Source organism: Balaenoptera ricei, chromosome 7 (assembly GCF_028023285.1).
Source record: "Balaenoptera ricei isolate mBalRic1 chromosome 7, mBalRic1.hap2, whole genome shotgun sequence".
Classification (NCBI taxonomy): Eukaryota; Metazoa; Chordata; class Mammalia; order Artiodactyla; family Balaenopteridae; genus Balaenoptera; species Balaenoptera ricei.
Window position 1 is genome coordinate 48654626 of NC_082645.1, and position 20741 is coordinate 48675366.

Here is a 20741-nt window from a genome sequence, read left to right on the forward strand (position 1 = left end):
AATTAATTAATTAATTAACTTTTGGCTGTGTTGGGTCTTCATTTCTGTGCGAGGGCTTTCTCTAGTTGCGGCAAGCGGGGGCCACTTTTCATCGCGGTGCGCGGGCCTCTCACTATCGCGGCCTCTCTTGTTGCGGAGCACAGGCTCCAGACGCGCAGGCTCAGTAGTTGTGGCTCACAGGCCTAGTTGCTCCGCGGCATGTGGGATCTTCCCAGACCAGGGCTCGAACCCGTGTTCCCTGCATTGGCAGGCAGATTCTCAACCACTGCGCCACCAGGGAAGCCCTACATTCTTTTTTTTATATTCTTTTCCATTATGGTTTATCCCAGGAGATGGGATATAGTTCCCTGAGCTGTACAGTAGGACCCTGTTGTTTATCCATCCTAAATGTAATAGTTTTCATCTACTAACCCCAAACTCCCAGTCCATCCCTCTCCCTCCCTCCGCCCCCTTGGCAACCACAAGTCTGTTCTCTATGTGAGTCTGGTTCTGTTTCGTAGATAGGTTCCTTTGTGCCATATTTTAGATTCCACATATAAGTCATATCATATGGTATTTGTCTTTTTCTGACTTCACTTAGTATGATCATTTCTAGTTGCATCCATGTTGCTGCAAATGGCGTTATTTCTTTCTTTTTTATGGCTGAGTGGTATTCCATTGTATGTATTCTTTATTCATTCATCTGTCGATGGACATTTAGGTTGTTTCCATGTCTTGGCTATTGTGAATAGTGCTGCTGTGAACATTGGGGTGCATGTATCTTTTTTGAATTACAGTTTTCTCTGGGTATATGCCCAGGAGTGGGATTGCTGGATCATATGGTAGTTCTATTTTTAGTTTTCTGAGGAACCTCCATAGTGTTCTCCATAGTGGCTGCACCAACTTGCATTCCCATCAACAGTGTAGGAGGGTTCCCTTTTCTCCACACCCTCTTTAGCATTTGTTATTTGTAGACTTTTTAATGATGGCCATTCTGAGGCGGGTCCTTTTTTAATTTGCAAACCTCAATTCAAAAAAGATTGGTTTTTTTTCTTTGAGTTTTTAAAATTATTTTGTCCTTGTTTCTCCTCAGAAATACCTTTGTTTTCCATATCTGTAATCTTTTCTTGCATCATGAAAATGTTTGCCCCTTCCCCCTACATCCTGGGGACACCTCCTCAAGCTTGTTCTTTATCACTGAGTGGACTTTCTGTAGTGTTAGTTCTACTCTTTATGCCTGAAATGTGCATAATAATCGGCTATTGCTTTTGAAATGTCCTTGCTTTTCTTCCTCTTTAATATTAGTCTATACTAATCAAAAAAGAAATGCCATATGAAGGGTATAGAGGCCATGTCCCCCTATATTCTATTGAGGGGGACAAGCAGTTCACTGAATTTTTATCTCAGCCTTCTTTGTTTGAATCTTCAAAAAGATAGCCCCTTTCCTTTTGCTAATAAGCTACATTCTCCTCAGTCTCCCACCATTTATTATTTTGAGGGGGATGTTTGGGGAGTTGGCTTTTCATGGAAAGAGAAAAGATCTCATCAGCTCTGTTTTATCTACTGGAGTCTGTTGGTTCCTGCTGGTGGCTATAGGGGGAGATACTGGAGCCAACACCGGGGCAGGGGTTGGATGTCTCCCCATCGTGTGGGCTGAAGCCTGGTTAGGCCACCAATTGTTGCAATGAAAACAAAGGATGCTCCATTGTCATCCTTAAAATTACTAGGAATTCTTTCCTTTTCTGGCACTCCCTTATCTTTTGGAGTAAATTTTGCACTTGTGAGTTGTTGTCTTTTACTTTGTAGTTACAGGTATTTTATCAGGGTGTTGGGAGGGCTGTTAGCCAGATACAATAGTTTAAAACAGAAACGGGAATTCGTGCTTTTACCGCCCGCACCCTACCTCTACCCTGCCCCGCTCCACCACTGGCTGCTCCCCTCTTCCTCCTACCTCTGTATTCCTAGGTCCTGTCCTGCCTTATTCCTTTCCCTTTTAGCCTCTCCTTATTCCCCCACCCCCCATCTAACAGGTCCCCATGCCTACCCCTCCGTCATCTTGCCCTCTCCCTGGCAGACCTGGTGTTTCCCTAGGACTCTGGATTATCCTGTGTGAGCTGCTTCCACCAGTGCGCCCACACTCCACCCACAGCAGCAGAGATGACCAGGACATGGAAGAGCCAGGGTGGAGGGTGAGGAGAGAGGAAGATTGTGCTACACAGTGGGAGTGAGAATGCTTGGGGCTGCCGAGAATCCCACCTCTTTCAGAGCACAGCCCTGGGGCTCTTCTTACTCCCCTGTCCTGTGTCCACCTCCGTCAACCAGAAACAAGCTCACCTCCGACCTGTCAGCACACACACCGTCACTTTGAACAGTCTTTGTGGAAGGGAGCTTCATCTCACCCACTTGCCAAGTTAGGCCATAGTGTGTGGCCCAGTTAGACTTAAGATCTTCATATCCACACCTGGCTCAATCCTAGGAAACGTAGATTTAAAATGTTTATAGGAAACATACGCACATAGCAAAAAATGTAAACCATTTAAAAATGTATATACCTCCCAGCCATGTTCCCAGTTGGTCAGTTCCTGTTCCCAGAGGCAACCACTGCTCCTGGATCCTGTGTGTCCTTCTTAGAGACCTTCCATGCATGTACGAGTGTGTATATTTACATTATTTATATATACATAAAAAAACATACAGTGTGTGCACACATGTGTATATAAACACAGGTGTGTATATATACATACACTCAAGGAATGCACATTGTGCATCATGGGAACCTTTACTTAATCATCTACATGATTATTCCCTCAAGTTTCTTTTCCTTTTCATCTCCCTCCCACCACTCCCTCCCTACCCCTTATCTTGTACTAGGAACACAAAACGTTTCAGATCTTTTTGACCGCTTTCTTGTGGTCTCACAATCTTTGGTGGTTCTCCGTCCTGGCTGTACGTGAGAATCACCTAGTGAGCTTTCACTCACTGCTGGTGCCCAGGCTGCACCCCAGAGCACTCAGCACAGCCTTCCTGGGAAGGGCTCGGGCTCCCTTCTGTGGCAGGGCTGGGAACTCCAGCTCCAGTCATGTGCAGTGGGCCTGGCAGATCTCAAGAGTCCAAGTGTGGAGTGTTTGACAGGACCCATGGACTTGGGGAATGAGTTTATCCCAACAAGGAGATGTAGAATAATGAATTCCACGCAGATTTAAGATGAACCCTGAACCCAGGTTGCTTTTGGCCACAGCTGCCCCACGGCTTCCTTCATCACCTGGCCATGCAGAGTGTCAGGATTCTGTGTCCTGTGTGGTGGGAATGGCATTCAGCACGTCCACCCCGGGCAGAGAGAGCAGGCCCGGAGGCTGCAAGAGTTAATGAGTTGACAGTATAAAGTGAAAGAAGAAGAAACTATTTAGGGTACTTGATGACTGAACATCTATCTCGGATCTACTTTGCTTGTAGGGTGACAGCATAAGGTGTGACTGGAAGAAAATTAATGAACACTGGGCCTGGGTGCCTCCCAGATGGAGGGCTGTGGAGCTAATTAAGCAGCCAGCACGAAAAGTGAAAATAGGTGAGGGAGCAGGTTTCTTCTCACAGTGGCCCGGTGCTGTGTGCGTGTAGACCTACCTAGACTATTTTTGGTCTTCCCTGTTAGGTATACGAAACGATATAATGTGGAAAGGCATCTCTCAGTAGCCTTTCCTTAGGGGAGCAGTACCGAGAGAATGGACTCTGGAGCGCACTGCCTGGGTTCAGACCTGACTCTGCCGTTTGCCGGAGTCCTTGGGCGAGATACTTGATGCTTTCCGTGCCTCAGTTTCCTCATTGAAGGAGGGACATAATACTAGCACCTACCTTCATGAGTTGGCTGCAATGATATAAAGTTCCTGAAACCCTGTCCTAACACATAGTATATCTAAAAAAGCATTTATTATGTTAAAATGCACCCTCCGGGGCTTGGGAGTGGAAGTGTTTCTGAGGTCATATATATATTCTTAAAGCTCAGAATCTCTTGCATGGCAACATGCCTTAAAGGGAAAACTTTGACAGTTAGAGAGGAAATGCCAGTCTGTTTACTCATCTGTTTTGGAATAAAGTACATTTGGTTCTGTAACCCTTGAGTATTAAGAATAAAACTGTGAGGATAGTCTTTACTGAGCTCTGTTTAGAACCCACTTGGAGTTTTGAAGACAAAAGGGTAAACTTGTCCTATTGACCAGATTTTTCTCTACTCTGGAGTTAGCTGCTTTGTTGCCTCTCAGCAGTATTGTTTGAGAATTAGTCATGACTGTGTGAATAATGTTCTGGAAAATTGCTTTCTTGGATACATTAATCTTTCTTTTTGAAAATGCACATTAACAATCAGCTCTGGCTGGGTAGTTGGGGAGATCCTATAAGATGTACAGCGGTTTAAAGTGCTTTCAGTTGCAGAGAGAAACTTCTGAGGGTTTCAAAAATGATACTGGATCTTGCGGGAGGAAATTTTTTCCAATTTTCTAGGTTTCTGTAAATATATATGAGTTATATGGTCATAAAGCCTTATGATGGAAAATATGTTTAAGAAACATGAGAGCACTCCCAGGCAGGGACTGCACAAAAGATGCCCTAACACATTTAATGCCCTAGTTAAATGTATTGCACAAGTCCCGTTTTCTGGAACTGGATAAACAGAACATCTTTTCTCTTTCTATTCTAAGCTTCCATTCCCCCCTCCTCCATCTAGCCACTTCAATGGCACAATAAATGGAAATCTTATTTCCTGCATCTGCAGACCTATTTACCTGAATGTCTAAGCTCACCCTTGCCTTTCTCAGATCTACTCTTTTTGAAATGCAGTTTTACTTTCATCTCCCTGGCTTCGTTGCCCTCATTTTTTTTTTAAGCCTTCCCTAATCCTGCACTCCATGCACTTTAATCTGTAATGTTGGACATTGCCATTCTGCATAGCCGCCTTTAAACATTCGTCATCTCCCAGGTTCGCATTTTCTGCCATTATGAGTTTAAATCCCTTTTCACCGCCTGTAATAGTGGAAAAAATTAAAAAAGAACTGTTATCAAAAGCCATTCCTGCCAATTTAAAAAGCCTTATTGGATGACTTTATCCCCTTTGATTATTCTGTTATCTTTGCAAACTATGACTTGGATTTAGTTTTTGTGCGTGTGAGTAAGTATATATGTATGTGTATTTACTTATATTTATTACACACAGGAAGAACCTTATACCTTCATGCCCTTTCTGGTCTTTTATTTTTGAAACTCAGAGTTGGTGATTTTAAAATAAGAAAAGGTATGTGTGTGTGTATGTTATGTATATGAATGACAGAGACTGTATGTGACCTACAAAGCCTAAACTTTTATAGCAGAAATGTGCTGACCCCTTTATAGAATTAACTCATTCAATAACATGTCTATTTTGGAACTTCCCTGGTGGTCCAGTAGCTAAGACTCCGTGCTCCCAATGCAGGGGCCCTGGGTTTGATCCCAGGTCAGGGAACTCTATCCCACATGCCGCAACTAAGAGTTCACATGCCACAACTAAAGATCCCGTGTGCTGCAACTAAAGATCGCAGGCAGCAATGAAGATCCCACGTGCTGCAACTAAGACCCGGCACAGCCAAATAAATAAATGTTTTTAAAAAAATAAAAACGTGTCTATTTTGAGTAGCTCCTTTTTTTTTTTTTTTTTTTTTTTTCAAAGTTAAGTTCTTAAATATGTAGAGTAGTGAGTATGTGAGAGCATGAGCCAGCCACTTGGGGGGATTTTGGAAGTTGTAGCTGTAGCCCTGCTCCTCACGGATAACCCCCATGCCCTGGCTTCTTGTCTGAGAACCTGTGTGATTGGACTAGGTGCTCTCTGAGAGAGAAAGCACGTTGGGGTGGATGTGAGTGTCCACGGTGAATCAATGGGAAATACCTGCCAGGGGAACTGGAGGAGGTGGTCGATAATATGGTTTTCCTACCCTGGAAAGGATGCGTCGTTCTACCTGGCCTGGGCATTTCTGCTGCAGCAACAGGAAGGGGGACTGAGGTGTATTTCCCATCACTTAATTGAGGTGGGGAATAAAATAGGTCACAGTCAACAGAAAAACATGTATTCAAAGCTAAAAGAAATGTGCAGGCCATGCTGGTTATTGCAGTGAGATGTTTTTAATTCCTCTTAAACCTCTTGAAGCATCTGTTGAGGAATGTTCAATCAACTGGAGACTTTCTGGTGTCATGTTGCCTAGAACCAATATTGTTTAGTCCTATGGATGCCCCAGGAGATTTTCACTTTCTGGCACTGGCGTCGGCATCCTTGTGATGCTCTTGGACTGACTTCGACCTGAACCCCTTGCCTGATGCAGTTAAAGCACCAGACTCCGGAGTGCTGTCTCCAGCTTCTAAGCCACTGGATCACCCACTTCTTTGCGTCACCTGCTCATACATAAAACTTCTTTCCCTGCTTTGTGCCTTTCTGATAAAAGGAAGTTGGAAGTTAGGGGTCTTTAATTGTGTCTGAAAAATAAACCAACAGAACAGTGTGTTTGGGGCTAATATTATGGTGAGATGTCAAAGTAAACTTGAAATAGAAACCCTGCCTCCCCAAACCCCATCTCTAAGTCCCGTTTTATTGCAGACCACATAAAATCAAAGTGCTGGAGCACAGCTGCTCCGAAGGCTGAAGGTCCTCATGGTTATGGCTTTCTTTGGAAACTCATTCCCACCAGATTTGCAGTTAATGAAAATATTTGCTTTGCTTGATATAAACAAAGTTTAGGGGCAGAATTTGTAATTAGGAAACTCTTTAATTCTCTTTTATCCCTCAGTCCCCAATTTCTCTTGTATCACTGAAGAATTCCAAGTATTTAAGAAAATAAACCCTCTCTCAGTAATGGGCTCATTGTTTTATTTCTAATGTTGTCATAAAAGATGCATTTCTCTCTCATTTTGTGTCCTCGTCCAGATTAAGTGACCTGAAATCTGGGGTTTGTTTGTTGACAGTCAGAGATACGCGTGTGTGAGTAGGAAAAGACAGTGCCTTGTCCCAGCGCCTGCTCCCATCAGGCCATCCCATAGCTCTTTGGGTACCCAGGTTGGTGATTTAGGCAGTTTAAGGGCAGCCACAGGGCAGGGTAGCTTTCTTCAAGCCACGTGGAAAACCAGTGTCACCTCTTCAAGGCCCCCCACATTCTGTGTGTGTAACTCCCTGGGGCTGTGGGCTGTGGCCTCAGTGCTTTCCAAGTTCTCGTCTGTCTCCTAGGGTTCCTTGGGACACATCCAGGGATCAGATGACCAGGCACCATTCTTGTAGGTACAGCACCTGCTTGCATTCCTAAGATGCGATGGAGGTGGTGGTGAGGACTGGTCATGAGAACCTGATATTGGACCAGAGAAAACAACCGTCCCTTCAACTGTCCCAAGTCTCAGCATGGTGGACCTTCAGCCCCAGTGGGAGTTGGCATTGTGGTGCATCCCCCTTTCTGCCTTAAGATCTGTTTCCTCGGCAGACTGTTGAAGGGGAAGCAGCTAGGAAGCTTCACACCCTGGCTTAAGACGCCAAGGGGGAGGTTTTTGAAAGATTTCAGGCTTGTCCACGGTGGTGTTAAGATTAGCTCCTGGGTCCTGGGAATTGGTGGTGATAGTATCTTACAGTGCAGGCTCGAGAAGCAGGGGGGGCAGGGGTTGTAAGAGGACCAGGGTGGGAGACACTGCAGTTCACTTGGACTTAGGAAGTAAGGATCTCCATTAACTCCTTCCTTCCTGCTTCCCTCCCTCATGGGCAGAAAGTCATTTGTCTTGGGTGTTTGCATAATGTCCTTGTTTTTGAAAATTCTAGTGAGAGTTTCCTGGTAATTCTCGTTGTTTCTTCAAATGTCAGTCATTTGGATATTTAGTTTCCCAAGTTTATTAAAACCCCTTCAAGCATAGCTGGCCCAGCTGAGACTGAAATTACCTTTCTGATGGTGCCAACTTATGCCTTGCGGAACCTGTGGCTTTTCTGTTCACAGCTCTGCTTGTTCTGAGTTGCCTTTGAAAGCCATGCCAGAGCCTGTTTGCCTGTTTTAAATGCCCCCTGGTCTGTGGAGGGGCTAACTCTCTACTTCACCGTGCCTCCTAACATGAAAAACAAGTACAGTGATGCCATTGGGAACTTGACAGTTGGGGTTGCATCCTTTTTGAGTATTGTATACAAAGATCTGCAAAAATTGAGTTCCCATGTGGCTAGAAAAATGGTTTAAGTTCAAATCCAGGCCTCGGTTTTTCGGAGTCAGGAAGGCGTGGTAAACTTTCATCAGTTGGATAACTTTCATCAGAGAGAAAAGTTTGCTTGTGGAAAACGTTCTATATCTTTCCAGTTCTGCTGTATATAATTCAGAGCTTAAAGATGCTTTTTTAATCATCAGGAAAATGATTTACCTCTTCTTCTTGCACCATCTCAGTTGCTTCTTTGTATATACCTGGGGGTGAGGAGGAAAGCATGTCATCTGAGTACTTGAGGACTGGCTGTGTTTTTTCAGAGGTGCTGGTCCTAGCCGACATAGTCCCTTCCTTGTGTCCTCTCTACACTGCAATTGCCTCCTCTGTATTTTTTTTTAAATACGTCTACCACCCTAGAATGTTTAATTTCCCTTTTTTTTTTTTTTTTTTTTTTTTTTGCTGCACCACGTGGCTCGCAGGATCTTAGTTCCCCAACCAGGGATTGAACTGTTGCCCTCGGCAGTGAGAGAGCAGAGTCCTAACCACTGGACTGCCAGGGAGTTCCCTAGAATGTTTAATTTCGTAATAGTAAGCTTGTTTGTCCTTAAGTTCATTTAGGGGTTGAATACCGAGAAGACCCTGCTTCATCAGTGAGCCATGGTTCCAGTCTCATGACTAAGGGTTTGGGCTGGTTGAGTTGTAGGACGGTGGACTCTGTGCCATGCGGAGTATGAAGTGAATGGGATGCGAGAAGAATCTTTAAAAAAAAAAAAAAAAAATTCCACACACACATATGGCATATGGGAATTCTAAGAATGTAGTTCTTAGGAATTAAATTCGCATCTAGCTATCACGGACGGCCTAACCTAAGGTTTTCTCTCTCCACTCCAGGAGGTGACTTTGGTCTGGAGACTTCCCCTTCAGTCCTGCCCCCTGGCCATGGTGGCGAGTTTTCTGTGAGCAGCCTTCCAGTGGCAGAGGACGCCTACAGGGTGAGCTTGGCCAAAGGTGTCTCCATGTCTCTGCCTTCGTCACCTCTGCTGCCTCGACAGTCTCACTCTGTGCCATCAAGATCAACCAAAAAGTCCCCAGGTAAGCGAGCAACAAAACAGCCCCCAAACTACATGTATTGGAATTAGGCAGAACTAGTGCTTATAAGAAATCTTCTGGGAGAAGGTTTTTTCTTTGTTACGGTAACTTCTCAAAGAAGGGGATCTTTAAAAAAAAAAAAAAAGATGATTTGAATAGATTGATTTCTTTAGTTCAACCTATATATAAACTATTTTGATTGCCCCGGCTATACTTTTACAAAGATTCATGTTATCAATATTAACCATCAGTTTTGTTTTCTTGTTCACAAATTAGGGAAACGCTATAATGTAAATTCACTGTGGTATGTTTAAAGGTTATGGATTTTGGCAAGTGTAATCTGACCACAGTCTGTTTATTACCACCCAGCGCTATATACTGATGTGTTTCCTTGATGACATCATCCAGCATTTGTACAGCTATAAAATTTAATTGTTGGTGAAAATTCAGACTTGTAAAGGGGTGGAACAAGGGACTTATGGATTACTTGCACGAAGTATTTTGGCTTCCCTTATTATTACCAACTTTTTGCACTTAACTTTACCAATAAAAACCCAAACATTATTTAACTTCAATCAGATGTGAGGAAGGCCTCTCCAAAATAATGATACCTGGAATCATAAAAGTTCTTTGATCTTCTTTTAGGTTTTCTGAGTATTTGTTTACTGAGGGCAAGATAAATTTGGGCCTTATTGATCATATGCCACTGTAAGAATTGTTCAAATTTACACATAAACATGTTTGGAATTGATCTAAGATATGCTCTGGGACTGTGAAATTGGTATCTGTTTTTGTAATCTCCTGAATGAGTGTATTACTTGAGATGTTATATGCATTATTTCTGAATCATTTAGTGGATATTTGCAGTTTATGTGGGGTAAAATTAAGAGCACAAACCTTAAGCTCTGAATGTTAGAAATGGTGCTGTGAATTGGTGAGTGTCCAAAATCTTTTATTGTTCTAGAACTTTCTTACTTTGGACAGCATTGTTTACAATCCAGTCATTAGCTGGAACTTGGAAACCTCTTTGGTATGAAGTGATTTCCTGTGCCAAGGAATCTGACCTGTTTATCAGTATTTGGGGAAATTCCTGGAATGCCCTTTCTTCCTTCTCTTTGCCCTCCCGCTCCTGCTATATCTCTTTGTCAGATTTCTTCTCTTCTTTCAAATTCCAGTTCCCACACTGCCTCTTTTGCCGGTTACCCCACTGGAATTACTCCTTTTTACAAATTGTGCACAGCATTTTACTTTTATTCTTATTAGCTTCATCATTTGTCCCTTTTTCTTTAATTAGTGTGTATGTGCTTCCTATGTCTGATGGTTGAGGACGGGCATGATGTCTTCTCCAAGTATACCTCATCTATATAAAACAGATAATAGAGGTTTCCCTCCTATAGTCTGTGCTACTGCAGATGAATTGATGCTGTTTGGGCCCTAGGATTGGAGAACACCTGAGAGACTCTGGGGAATACTGCATTTCAGATATAGTTTTATTAATAAAAAAATCAGTGTTAGTTTTAGTGGGACTTCACTCTTTAAAAATTTTTTTCCAGCTCTATTGAAATATAATCGACCCATGACTTTGTAAGTTTAAGGTATACAACGTAGTGATTTGATATATATATATATATATATATATAAATTACAGACTGATTACCACAATAAGGTTAGCTAACATATTAATCACTTCACAGTTACTGTTTACTTATTTATTTTGTGGCATTTTAGAGGGACATCAGGTAGCAATGAATGGCATGGCAAGCTTGGGCAGAGTGGCAAGCCAGAAGGGTCTCATTTAGGCTGCAGGCACACCTGCAGAGAAATTCATGACAAGGTCTCGTCTCCTCTGTCCTGACCAAATTAGATATCTTTGGTTTTTGAGAAAATATCCCAAGGTTTGTTTTTCTCCATAGGAATAAATTTATTTCTACTAAGGTCTTTGCAAGGCGTTATGAATAGAAGAGAGTTAGTTAGTTCTGCAACATTCAACGTTTTAATGGGTTGAAGGAAATATTCTCCATATTAGATGCTTTTGGTCCAAATGATAATTAAATACACTAAGCAGATTCCTCTTTGGTGGGGCAGTGTTTGTGGATTGCCCAAATTTGTACATCAAATTAGTGTCTCACAGTGGTAATTTGGTTTCATTATCTTGGTAATTTTAATTCGAAAAGGAAAGTTAAAGGGAGAGATGCTTGCTTAAAAATGGCAGTGACTCAGGATGCATCAGACAGTAAACAATGTTTTTTCCACAGTGTCGAACACACACAGATTTCTGTTTAAACCATATTGTTGGAAAAGTATCTAGAGTCCTAATGTTCTACCTGCCTATACAAATAGTTGACTTACGGTTGTGAACACGCACTGGATTTTAAAATAGCCATCTATTTAAAAAGCTAGCACTGTTGTTGCTAATGATACAGTAAATACGGTGTGTGCACAGAGCCCGTGGGTAGAGACCCGCCCCCGCCTACCCCACCCCCTCTGTTTTCCCTCCCCGTCTGGCTTTGCTTCAAGAGCACATCATCTTTCAGCCCCAGCTCTGAAAGATGCTGACTTCTGTTCTCATTTGTAAGATTAGACGCCTTTTTCTTTTGTTTAAGGCAAAAACAAAATGAAAAAACTGCACCAAGAACCAAACCTGTTTTACTTGTTTGGATAGAACGTCTTCACTAATTGATGCTAATCAAGAAACTGTTGGCCCGAAACTATTATTCTAGCAAAGGTCAAATACTGTAAACTCCTGTCACAGGCACTCGGCACAGCCTGCATTAATAATGAAAGTTTGTATACTAGTATACTTGGTGATTAGCTCCTGGGCCATGGGAACTCAGGACCAGAGAAAATGTCATTAATGTCGCAGTAATGTGACCCTGCATTTCACATGACTGAGTTTCTTACGTTCCACTTACATTGCTGGTTATTATTTTTATTTACTCTCCTTCCACCTTGCTGCACCTTATTTATATGTTTTTCACTGCTAGTCGGAAGATTCAGTTTCCTGAGTACTGTTTCACATTTTTTGTTTTTTTTCTAAATGAAACATAAATTTTCTCATAATGAACACAAGGATCAGTATCCATTAAGTAGTTCTGTGGCTGGTGCAAGCCTTTTTGGATTAAGAATTCATTAATATTTGTAATGCATTCTTTCATCTCCCAGAGAAGAGCAAGCCCATTTCCTGTGGATTGTTTATTAGTAATATAATTTGTTACTTTATATTTGGATTACATTTCCCAGATCACTTTGGGCCCATTATGAAACAATCAAAAGGAGGCACAGAGCAACCATTTAAAACACTGTGAATGAGATAAAACGGCAGATGGTGAAAAGTGGGTGATACTGCTTTTCTCATCCTCGCTTATATGGGGAGACTGGGTAGTACTGGTAATAGTCATCCCCCCTTATTTGTGGTTTCTCTTTCTGTGGTTTCAGTTACTCGTGGTCAGTGTCCAAAAATATTAATGGAAAATTCCAGAAGTAAACAATTCATAAGTTTTTTTTTTTTTTTTTGGCTGCGTTGGGTCTTAGTTGGGGCATGTGGGATCTTCGTTGAGGCACACGGGATCTCTCGTTGCAGCGTGCAGGCTCTTCATTGTGGTGCGCGGGCTTGTCTCTAGTTGTGGCCTGCCTAGCCTGGCGGGCTCCAGGGCGCGTTGGGCTCTGTAGTTGGCGGCATGCGGGTTCTCTAGTTGAGGTGCACAAGCTCAGTAGTTGTGGCGCGCAGGCTTAGTTGCCCCGTGGCATGTGGGATCCTAATTCCCCGACCAGGGATCAAACCCGCATCCCCTGTGTGTGAAGGCGGATTCTTTACCACCGGACCACCAGGGAAGTCCCAACAGTTCATAAGTTTTAAATTGTGTGCCGTTCTGAGTAGCTCACGTGATGAAGTCTCGCTCTGTCCTGCCCAGAATGTGAATCGTCCCTCTGTCCAGTGTGCCCTGCCCATTAGTCTCTGCATAGCCCCCTCAGTCATCAGATCCACTGTTGTGATATCGAGGTGCTTGGGTTCAAGTAACCCTTATTTTACTTAATAAAGGACCTGAAGTGCAAGAGTAGTGATGCTGGCAGTTCAGATATGCAAAGAGAAACCGTCAAGTGCTTCCTTTAAGTGAAAAGTTTCTTGACTTAATAAGGAAAAAAAAAAATCATATGCTGAGGTAGCTAAGATCTACGGTAAGAACGAATTTTCTATTCGTGAAATTGTGAAGAAGGAAAAAAAATGTGTGCTAGTTTTGCTCTCGCACCTCAGACTGTAAAAGTTATGGCCACGGTATGTGATAAGTGCTTTAGTTAAGATGGAAAATGTGTTAAATTTGTACAGTAAGGTACTTTGAGAGAGAGACCCCATACTATTTTATTGTTAGTCACTGTCGTTAATCTCTTACTTTGCCTAACTTATAAATTAAACTTTATCATAGGTATGTATGCATAGGAAAAAACCCTATAGTATATACGGGGTTCAGTACTATCGGCAGTTTCAGGCATCCACTGGGGGTCTTGGAACGTATGAGGGGAGCTGCTGTACTTGCATCTCTGCCATCTCCAGTCCCAGTTCTGTCTCAGTTGACAGAGCTGATGCAGCAGTTTTGAAAACCCCTCTGGCTGTCTGTTTCTTTAAGGGAAAAACCTCAAAGCTGACAGGCGGTAAAGTGGAAATCATTCTGCCCTTTGATTCTTGGACCATGAATTAATGTCCACCAAGGCCCTCCTTCCCTCACCCCGCTGGAGTGTTTCTTGTAGAAAATTTGGAAATCCCAGTGTAGAGACAGAACTATGCTTAGTGTTTTGATTTTCTAGTTTTTTTTTTTTTTTTCCAGTCGATTCTTCCTAAACCCAGGACCACACGTGCTTTGCCATTTTTCACTGAATATTATATCATGAGCACGTTCCAGTTTGCTTGAAGAACTTGACATTCGATGTCCATTGTTTCAATATTCCGTAATTGATTTTTAACTAATTTCTGACTGTTAGATATTTACATTATTTTTCAGTTTTAAAAAATTGTAGTGTGAGCCAAGATATTTTGTTTTTGCTATTAAATGCCTATGAATTTTTAATTTTATAAATGTATTTATTTTATTTATTTTATTTTTGGCTGTGTTGGGTCTTTGTTGCGGTGCGCGGGCTTCTCATTGCGGTGGCTTCTCTTTTTGCGGAGCACGGGCTCTAGGCGCGCAGGCTTCAGTAGTTGTGGCACGTGGGCTCAGTAGTTGTGATGCACGGGCTTAGTTGCTCCACGATATGTGGAATCTTCCCGGACCAGGGCTCGAACCCGTGTCCCCCGCACTGGCAGGTGGATTCTTAACCACTGCACCACCAGGGAAGCCCGAATTTTTAATTTTAGATGTGATAAAATACACATAATAAAATTTCCCATCTCAACCATTTTTAAATGTACAGTTTAGTCATGTTACATACACTTACATTGTTGTGCACCCAGTCTCCAGAACTCCCGATGTGAATATTTTTGTTCAGTAACTTTTACATACATCTGATCTCTCAAGAGTGGCAGGTTCCCAGAAATGGCAGTATTGCACTAAATGGACTGCATTTTTAAGGATTTAAAGATTCTTGGTACATACTGCCCGGTCACTTTACAAGAAGCTGCATTGATTTCACATTCCCTCCAGCATTCTTTGAGTGACCTCCTTTTGAAGTCAACATCTGCAGGGGACAGTCTTGAGTGGATGGTGCTACTAGGTGCTTTGTCAGGCCTCGTTGTGGACCACTGAGAATTACCAAGAGGAGGCTGAGAGTAGTCATTCTGTAACCCTCCTCTTTTGAACTTCCCTTCTGTCTGCGCTTCTCAATTTCCATTTTTTCTTTCTTTCCAAGGTACTATGGCAGGGGAATTATCACAGCTGAGTCAGATCAAGTTCACGGTCAGAACCACACTCAGCTGGCTTCCGATTTTAGCTACTGCCGCAGTCTCTGTTCTGTGTGCAGACCTTGGAGGATCACAGACAGGTTGGGGTTGGCAAGGCCTCTAGGGCACAACCAGTCAGGCCTCTTTGCAGATACGGAAGCATCATTACGGAACTTGCCCCAGTGTGCAAGTTAAGGTAGAGGCTGCCCGAAGTCCAGCCCCCTGCCCTGCCCCAGCACGTTCTCCTGTGCCAGTGCTAGTCTGCATTGTTCTGTCTGCACACTGCTGACACCTGAGCTGTAGGTGACATGGCACTGTGTTCTGGTTGCATGCCCCGGGGGGGTGGGGAGAGGCTATAGGCTGGAGGTTGTACACACAAGCATCTGTGAGGCTTCTTCCTAGGGAGTTGGAGGATAGCGCAGGGAACACACAGTCTCAGCACAGGTCTGCTGGCAGAACCAGCGTTCTCAGTCCTGCTGTCACCTCTGAGTGGTCTGGTCGCGAGCAGGGCTCTGACCTTCAGCAAGGGCGGTTCCTCCTGCTTTGGTGAACTGGACAGCTCTCTTTGTTTCCTCCTGCAAACTTGTTATATGACCGCCTACTCCAAGGAGCCGGGCGGCCCTGCCTGTACCTTACTGCTGCATGCAGCCATGACCAGGACACACACATACTTTGTTGTGCTGTGCTCACACACAGACCTGTGTGCGTTCGGTTTGTTCCACTGTGAACTTAAGGACCTTTGAGTGCCGTTAATTCTCCTGCCTGTGAGTCCTGGTTCACCCATACACAATTTGGCTGTACCATGCGATCATGCCCAGGAATTTTAAAGAAGACTGCTGCCTGGGTCCTACCTTCAGAGATTCTGATTTAGTGCATGTGAGGTATGGCCTGGGCATTGGGATTTTAAAAAAATCTTCCCAGGTGATTCTAATATGTAGCAAAGTTTGAGAACCACCGGTAAGGAATATGTGATTATATGATAAAATTCCTTTTCAGTGAAGGTAGACGTAGATATTTGTTATCTTGATTTTTTAAATTTTAGAATACTTGTGGAGGATAATTCATTACAAAAATGTACAAAACAAGGTACAGTAAATCTTGGTCCCTTCCACCCCCTGTGCCCCTAAAAAGACAACCATTTCTGACAGTTGGTTGAATTTCTTTTTTTTTCTTTATTTGTTTTATTTATTGGCTGTGTTGGGTCTTCGTTGCTGTGTGCGGGCTTTCTCTAGTTGCAGCGAGCGAGGGCTACTCTTTGTTGCGGTGTGCGGGCTTCTCATTGCAGTGGCTTCTCTTTGTTGCAGAGCACAGGCTCTAGGCATGTGGGCTGCAGTAGCTGTGGCACGCGGGCTCAGTAGTTGTGCCTCATAGGCTCTAGAGCACAGGCTCAGCAGTTGTGGCACACGGGCCTAGCTGCTCCGTGGCATGTGGGGTCCTCCCAGACCAGGGCTTGAACCCTTGTCCCCTGCACTGGCAGGCGGACTCTTAACCACTGTGCCACCAGGGAAGTCCGGTTGAATTTCTTTCCTGCCTTGTTTCTGTAGTGAATAAACGATAGTATTTGCCCACTCCCCCTAGCATTGTACATGTAAGACGATCCCAGTTTCCCACTAAATAAAGAACATTCTTATATATTAATATTTAAAAGCCTCTTTATATTTTCATTGGATAGGCTTTAACTCTAGGATTACTAGTTGAAAAGTTTTTTGATTAATGTTGTGAATGGATTATTATATACTTGTTGGTCATTTGTACTTTTTTCTTTGGGGAATTCTTGTGGTATTTGTCTTCTGTTCTACTGGGGCAGTATAGTTCTTACTGAATTACCACAGCTTTCTTATTGTTTGTTTTAAGGCCATCAGTCATGTATGTTATTCAAAAATTTTCCCAGTTCATGATTTTCCATTAGGTTTATAGTGTTTTATGACTCACAAAAGTTTTTTGTTCTTTCAATTCAAATTTACATATTTTTCCATTATCATTTATCCCTTTGCATTTTTTAAAAAACAGCTTTATTGGGATATTTTGCATATCATATAATTCATCCATTTAAAGTTTACAGTTCAGTGTTCTTAGCATTTTCACGGGGTTGTGCATGCATTGCCACAATCTAATTTTAGAACATTTTTATGTCCCTTTAAAAAAAAATCCATTTGCATTAGCAGTTACTCCACATTCCTCCCTCCCTCCAGCCCCCCACCCCACAGCCCTAAGCAAACACTAATCTATTTTTTTTTCCTTTATGGATTTGCCTGTTTGGGGCATTTCGTATAAATAGAATCATATGATTTGTGGTCTTTTGTGACTGGCTTCTTTCATGTATGTATTATATATGCCACGTTTTTTAATCCATTCTTCAGTTTATGGACGTTTGAGTTGTTTCCACTTTTTGGCTATTATGAATAATGCTGCTATGAACATTTGTGTATGCATTTTTGTGTGATTGTAGCTTTTCATTTTTTTCTGGGGTACATACCAAGGAGTGGAATTGCTGGATTAATATGATAACTCTATGTTTAACCTTTTGAAGTACTGCCAAATTATTTTGCAACATGACTGCACTATTTTGGATTCCCAGCTGTGGAGTATGAGGTTTCCAGTTTCTCCACATCCTCGCCAACTCTTGTTATTATCAATCTTTTTGATTATAGCCATTGTAGTACATGTGAACTGGTATCTCATTGTAATTGTAAGAATTCTTTGTATGTTCTAGATACAAGTTACGCAATATGCAAATATTTTCTTCCATTCTGTGCTCTTCATACTATTGTCATAAGTGCAGAAGTTTCAAATTTTGATGTCCAGTTTATTAATATTTTGCTGCTGTCTTTTTGATGTCGTATCCAAGAAACTATTGCCTAGTCTAAGGTCACAAAGATTTATGCCTATGTGTCCTCCTAAGAGTTTTATAGTTTTAACTCTTACATTTAGGTCTGGATCCTTTTTTTTTTTTTTTTTTTTTTTTAAATTTATTTATTTATTTATTTATGGCTGTGTTGGGTCTTCGTTTCTGTGCAAGGGCTTTCTCTAGTTGCGGCGAGCGGGGGCCACTCTTCATCGCGGTGCGCGGGCCTCTCACTGTCGCGGCCTCTCTTGTTGCGGAGCACAGGCTCCAGACGCGCAGGCTCAGTAGTTGTGGCTCACGGGCCCAGCTGCTCCGCGGCATGTGGGATCTTCCCAGACCAGGGCTCGAACCGGTGTCCCCTGCATTGGCAGGCGGATTCTTAACCACTGCGCCACCAGGGAAGCCCTGGATCCTTTTTAACTCCATTTTTTGTGAATGGTGTGTGGTAGGGGTCATCTTCATTCTTTCGCACCATTTATTGACAAGTCGATTCTTTTCCCGCTGAATGGACTTTGAGTGATCAAGTCACTGTTTGCCCAGACCAGCCCTTCTATTCCACTTCCCCTTTGCTTATTCTCCTCCTTCTGTCTTAGGTCAAAACTTTCGCTTTCAGAGTTGACCTCAGGTGTGGCTTGCATCTGTTGCTTCATCCAGCCTTCCTTTATGTCTCTCCTTTTCCCTGTATGAGAAGAAACTTTTTGTTCCAAACACCTGTAGCACTGTGCCGCCTCCTCCCTCGGCACTGCCTTTCATGGCGTTTCTCTGCCTTGGCATTCCATGAGCTCCTTGTCTTTGGATCTTGCCTTTGTTTCCCCTTGGATACTTGGAAACAGGATCTAATCATTTCCTTCAGACAGTTACCCTGGTGATGGGGCACTGGTATGCACCTATTAAAATGAGTAGGATTTTAGTAGTCCACCTTCACCAGTTGCATGTGATTGGTTGAAAATCAGGAAAGCAATTTAAATTGCAGTACCTTGCATTTGTAAAGCTGGGAGCATACCTTTCCCCACATCTAGAGAGAACTGATGCTTAATTAAGGTCCTACCTCTCTCAGGACTTTGCTGTGATCAGGGATGGGCAGAGAGTAGTATGTTTGAAACTGGTTCAGCAGCCTTCTCATGCCTCCTTTTCTATGTTCCTGTCACTCTTCTACTTTCTCGGGCTTCTGGCATTTTCTTGCTGCATGTTTCCCGCCACCTGCAGTTAATGATGACTGGAGGTTTTACCCAGTCATACTTTACAGCAGTGTCAGCCGCACCCTTTGGTGGTGTCAGATGGCGGCTAGAACAAACCAAGTGCCGTGCTCAGAAATGAGGGTTTTTCCCTTAATAGATGGGAGCAGAGGCAGTGGCGGTGGGAACCTCTTCTTTTTGATCATTTCTGATTCACAGAGAAACACAGAAGTCACAGAAGCCCATGGAAGCTATCGCACCCGTATCTAACATTAATGAAAGTTAGTGAGAGGTCAAAACCGACAGGAAGGGAAGGATTGATGTTCCAGCCTGAATCCTCAAATTTGTAGTGAAGCAAGTCTGTGGGTGGGTCAGCAGGAACAGCTGGCTTTGTTCCAGGCAGAGTGGCAAAGCTGTGCAAAGCTGGGAGTTGGGAAGCGAAAGTGGACATAGAATGGTGATCTCTAGAAGAGAGGTCAGTAAGAGCTGGAGTGTCCTGCAAAAGGAAAACTGGGACCATCAAGAAAATCTTCATTATTCAGGCCTGGAGTGTTGAAACCAGTGAGCTTTGCCTCTGGGGGTTTATCGAGAGTCACCAGCTAACAGTTACAGATGGAACCCCTTTTCTGTGCCAGGGTTCTGAGAAATAAAATTTAGGAAACTCTTCCAAGGAGATGTGACTTTCTTTTTGCTTCTCTCACCAACAAAATGCTCCTTTATTGGCCAAAGGTCCTAAGTGGCAGTTAATGAGATCACCTTTTTTAAAAAATAGAATTTATTTAAGAACAGTTTTAGGTTCACTGCAGAACTGAATGGAAGGTACAGAGATTTCCTGTTGACTCCTGTCCCCACACATGCATGGCCTCCCTCATTGTCAATATCCCCACCAGAGGGTACATTTGTTACAGCTAATGAATCAGTATTGACACATCTTTATCACCCGAAGTCCAAAGTGTACATTATGGTGTTAGACATTCTCTGAGTTTGGACAAATGTATAATGACATGTATCCATAATTGTGGGGTTGTACAGAATTTTTACTGCCCCCAAAATCCTCTGTGCTTTACCTAATCGTCCCTCTCTCCCTACCCCAACTCAAGCCCCTGGCAACTACTGATCTTTTTACTGTCTCCATGGTTTTGCCTTTTCCAGAATGTCATATAGTTGAAATTATACAGTATGTAGCCTTTTCAGATTGGTTTTTTCATTTAGTAATAGGCATTTAAGATTCCTCCATGTCTTTTCATGGCTTGAGAGCTCATCTTTTTTTTTTTTAGTGCTGAATAATATTCCATTGCCTGGATGTACCATGGTTATTTATCCATTCATCTACTAAAGGGCATCTTGGTTGCTTTGAGGTTTTGGCAGTTATGAATAAAACTGCTGCAAACATCTGTGAACAGGTTTTTGTGTGGACATAAGTTTTCAACTCGTTTAGGTAGATAAATACCAAGGAACATGATTGCTGGATCATATGGTAAGAGTGAGTGCTTAGTTTCATAAGGAACCAACAAACTGTCTTCTGAAGTTGCTGTACCCATTTTGCATTCTCACAAGCAATGAATGAGAGTTCCTGTGGCTCTGCATCCTCGCTAGCATTTGGTGGTGTTAG

At 42.8% G+C, this 20741-nt stretch overlaps 1 protein-coding gene across 6 annotated transcripts in view; it reads left to right on the forward strand.

Moving 5' to 3' along the window:
- The window catches only part of TANC1 (tetratricopeptide repeat, ankyrin repeat and coiled-coil containing 1), a 242525-nt gene that overhangs the window by 102189 nt on the left and 119595 nt on the right, over positions 1–20741 (forward strand). For all 6 annotated transcript variants that reach the window (XM_059927927.1, XM_059927922.1, XM_059927925.1 and 3 more), the window contains one exon: positions 9043–9243. In XM_059927927.1, the coding sequence (XP_059783910.1) occupies positions 9043–9243 (201 nt within the window). The remainder of the gene's footprint in view (positions 1–9042; positions 9244–20741) is intronic.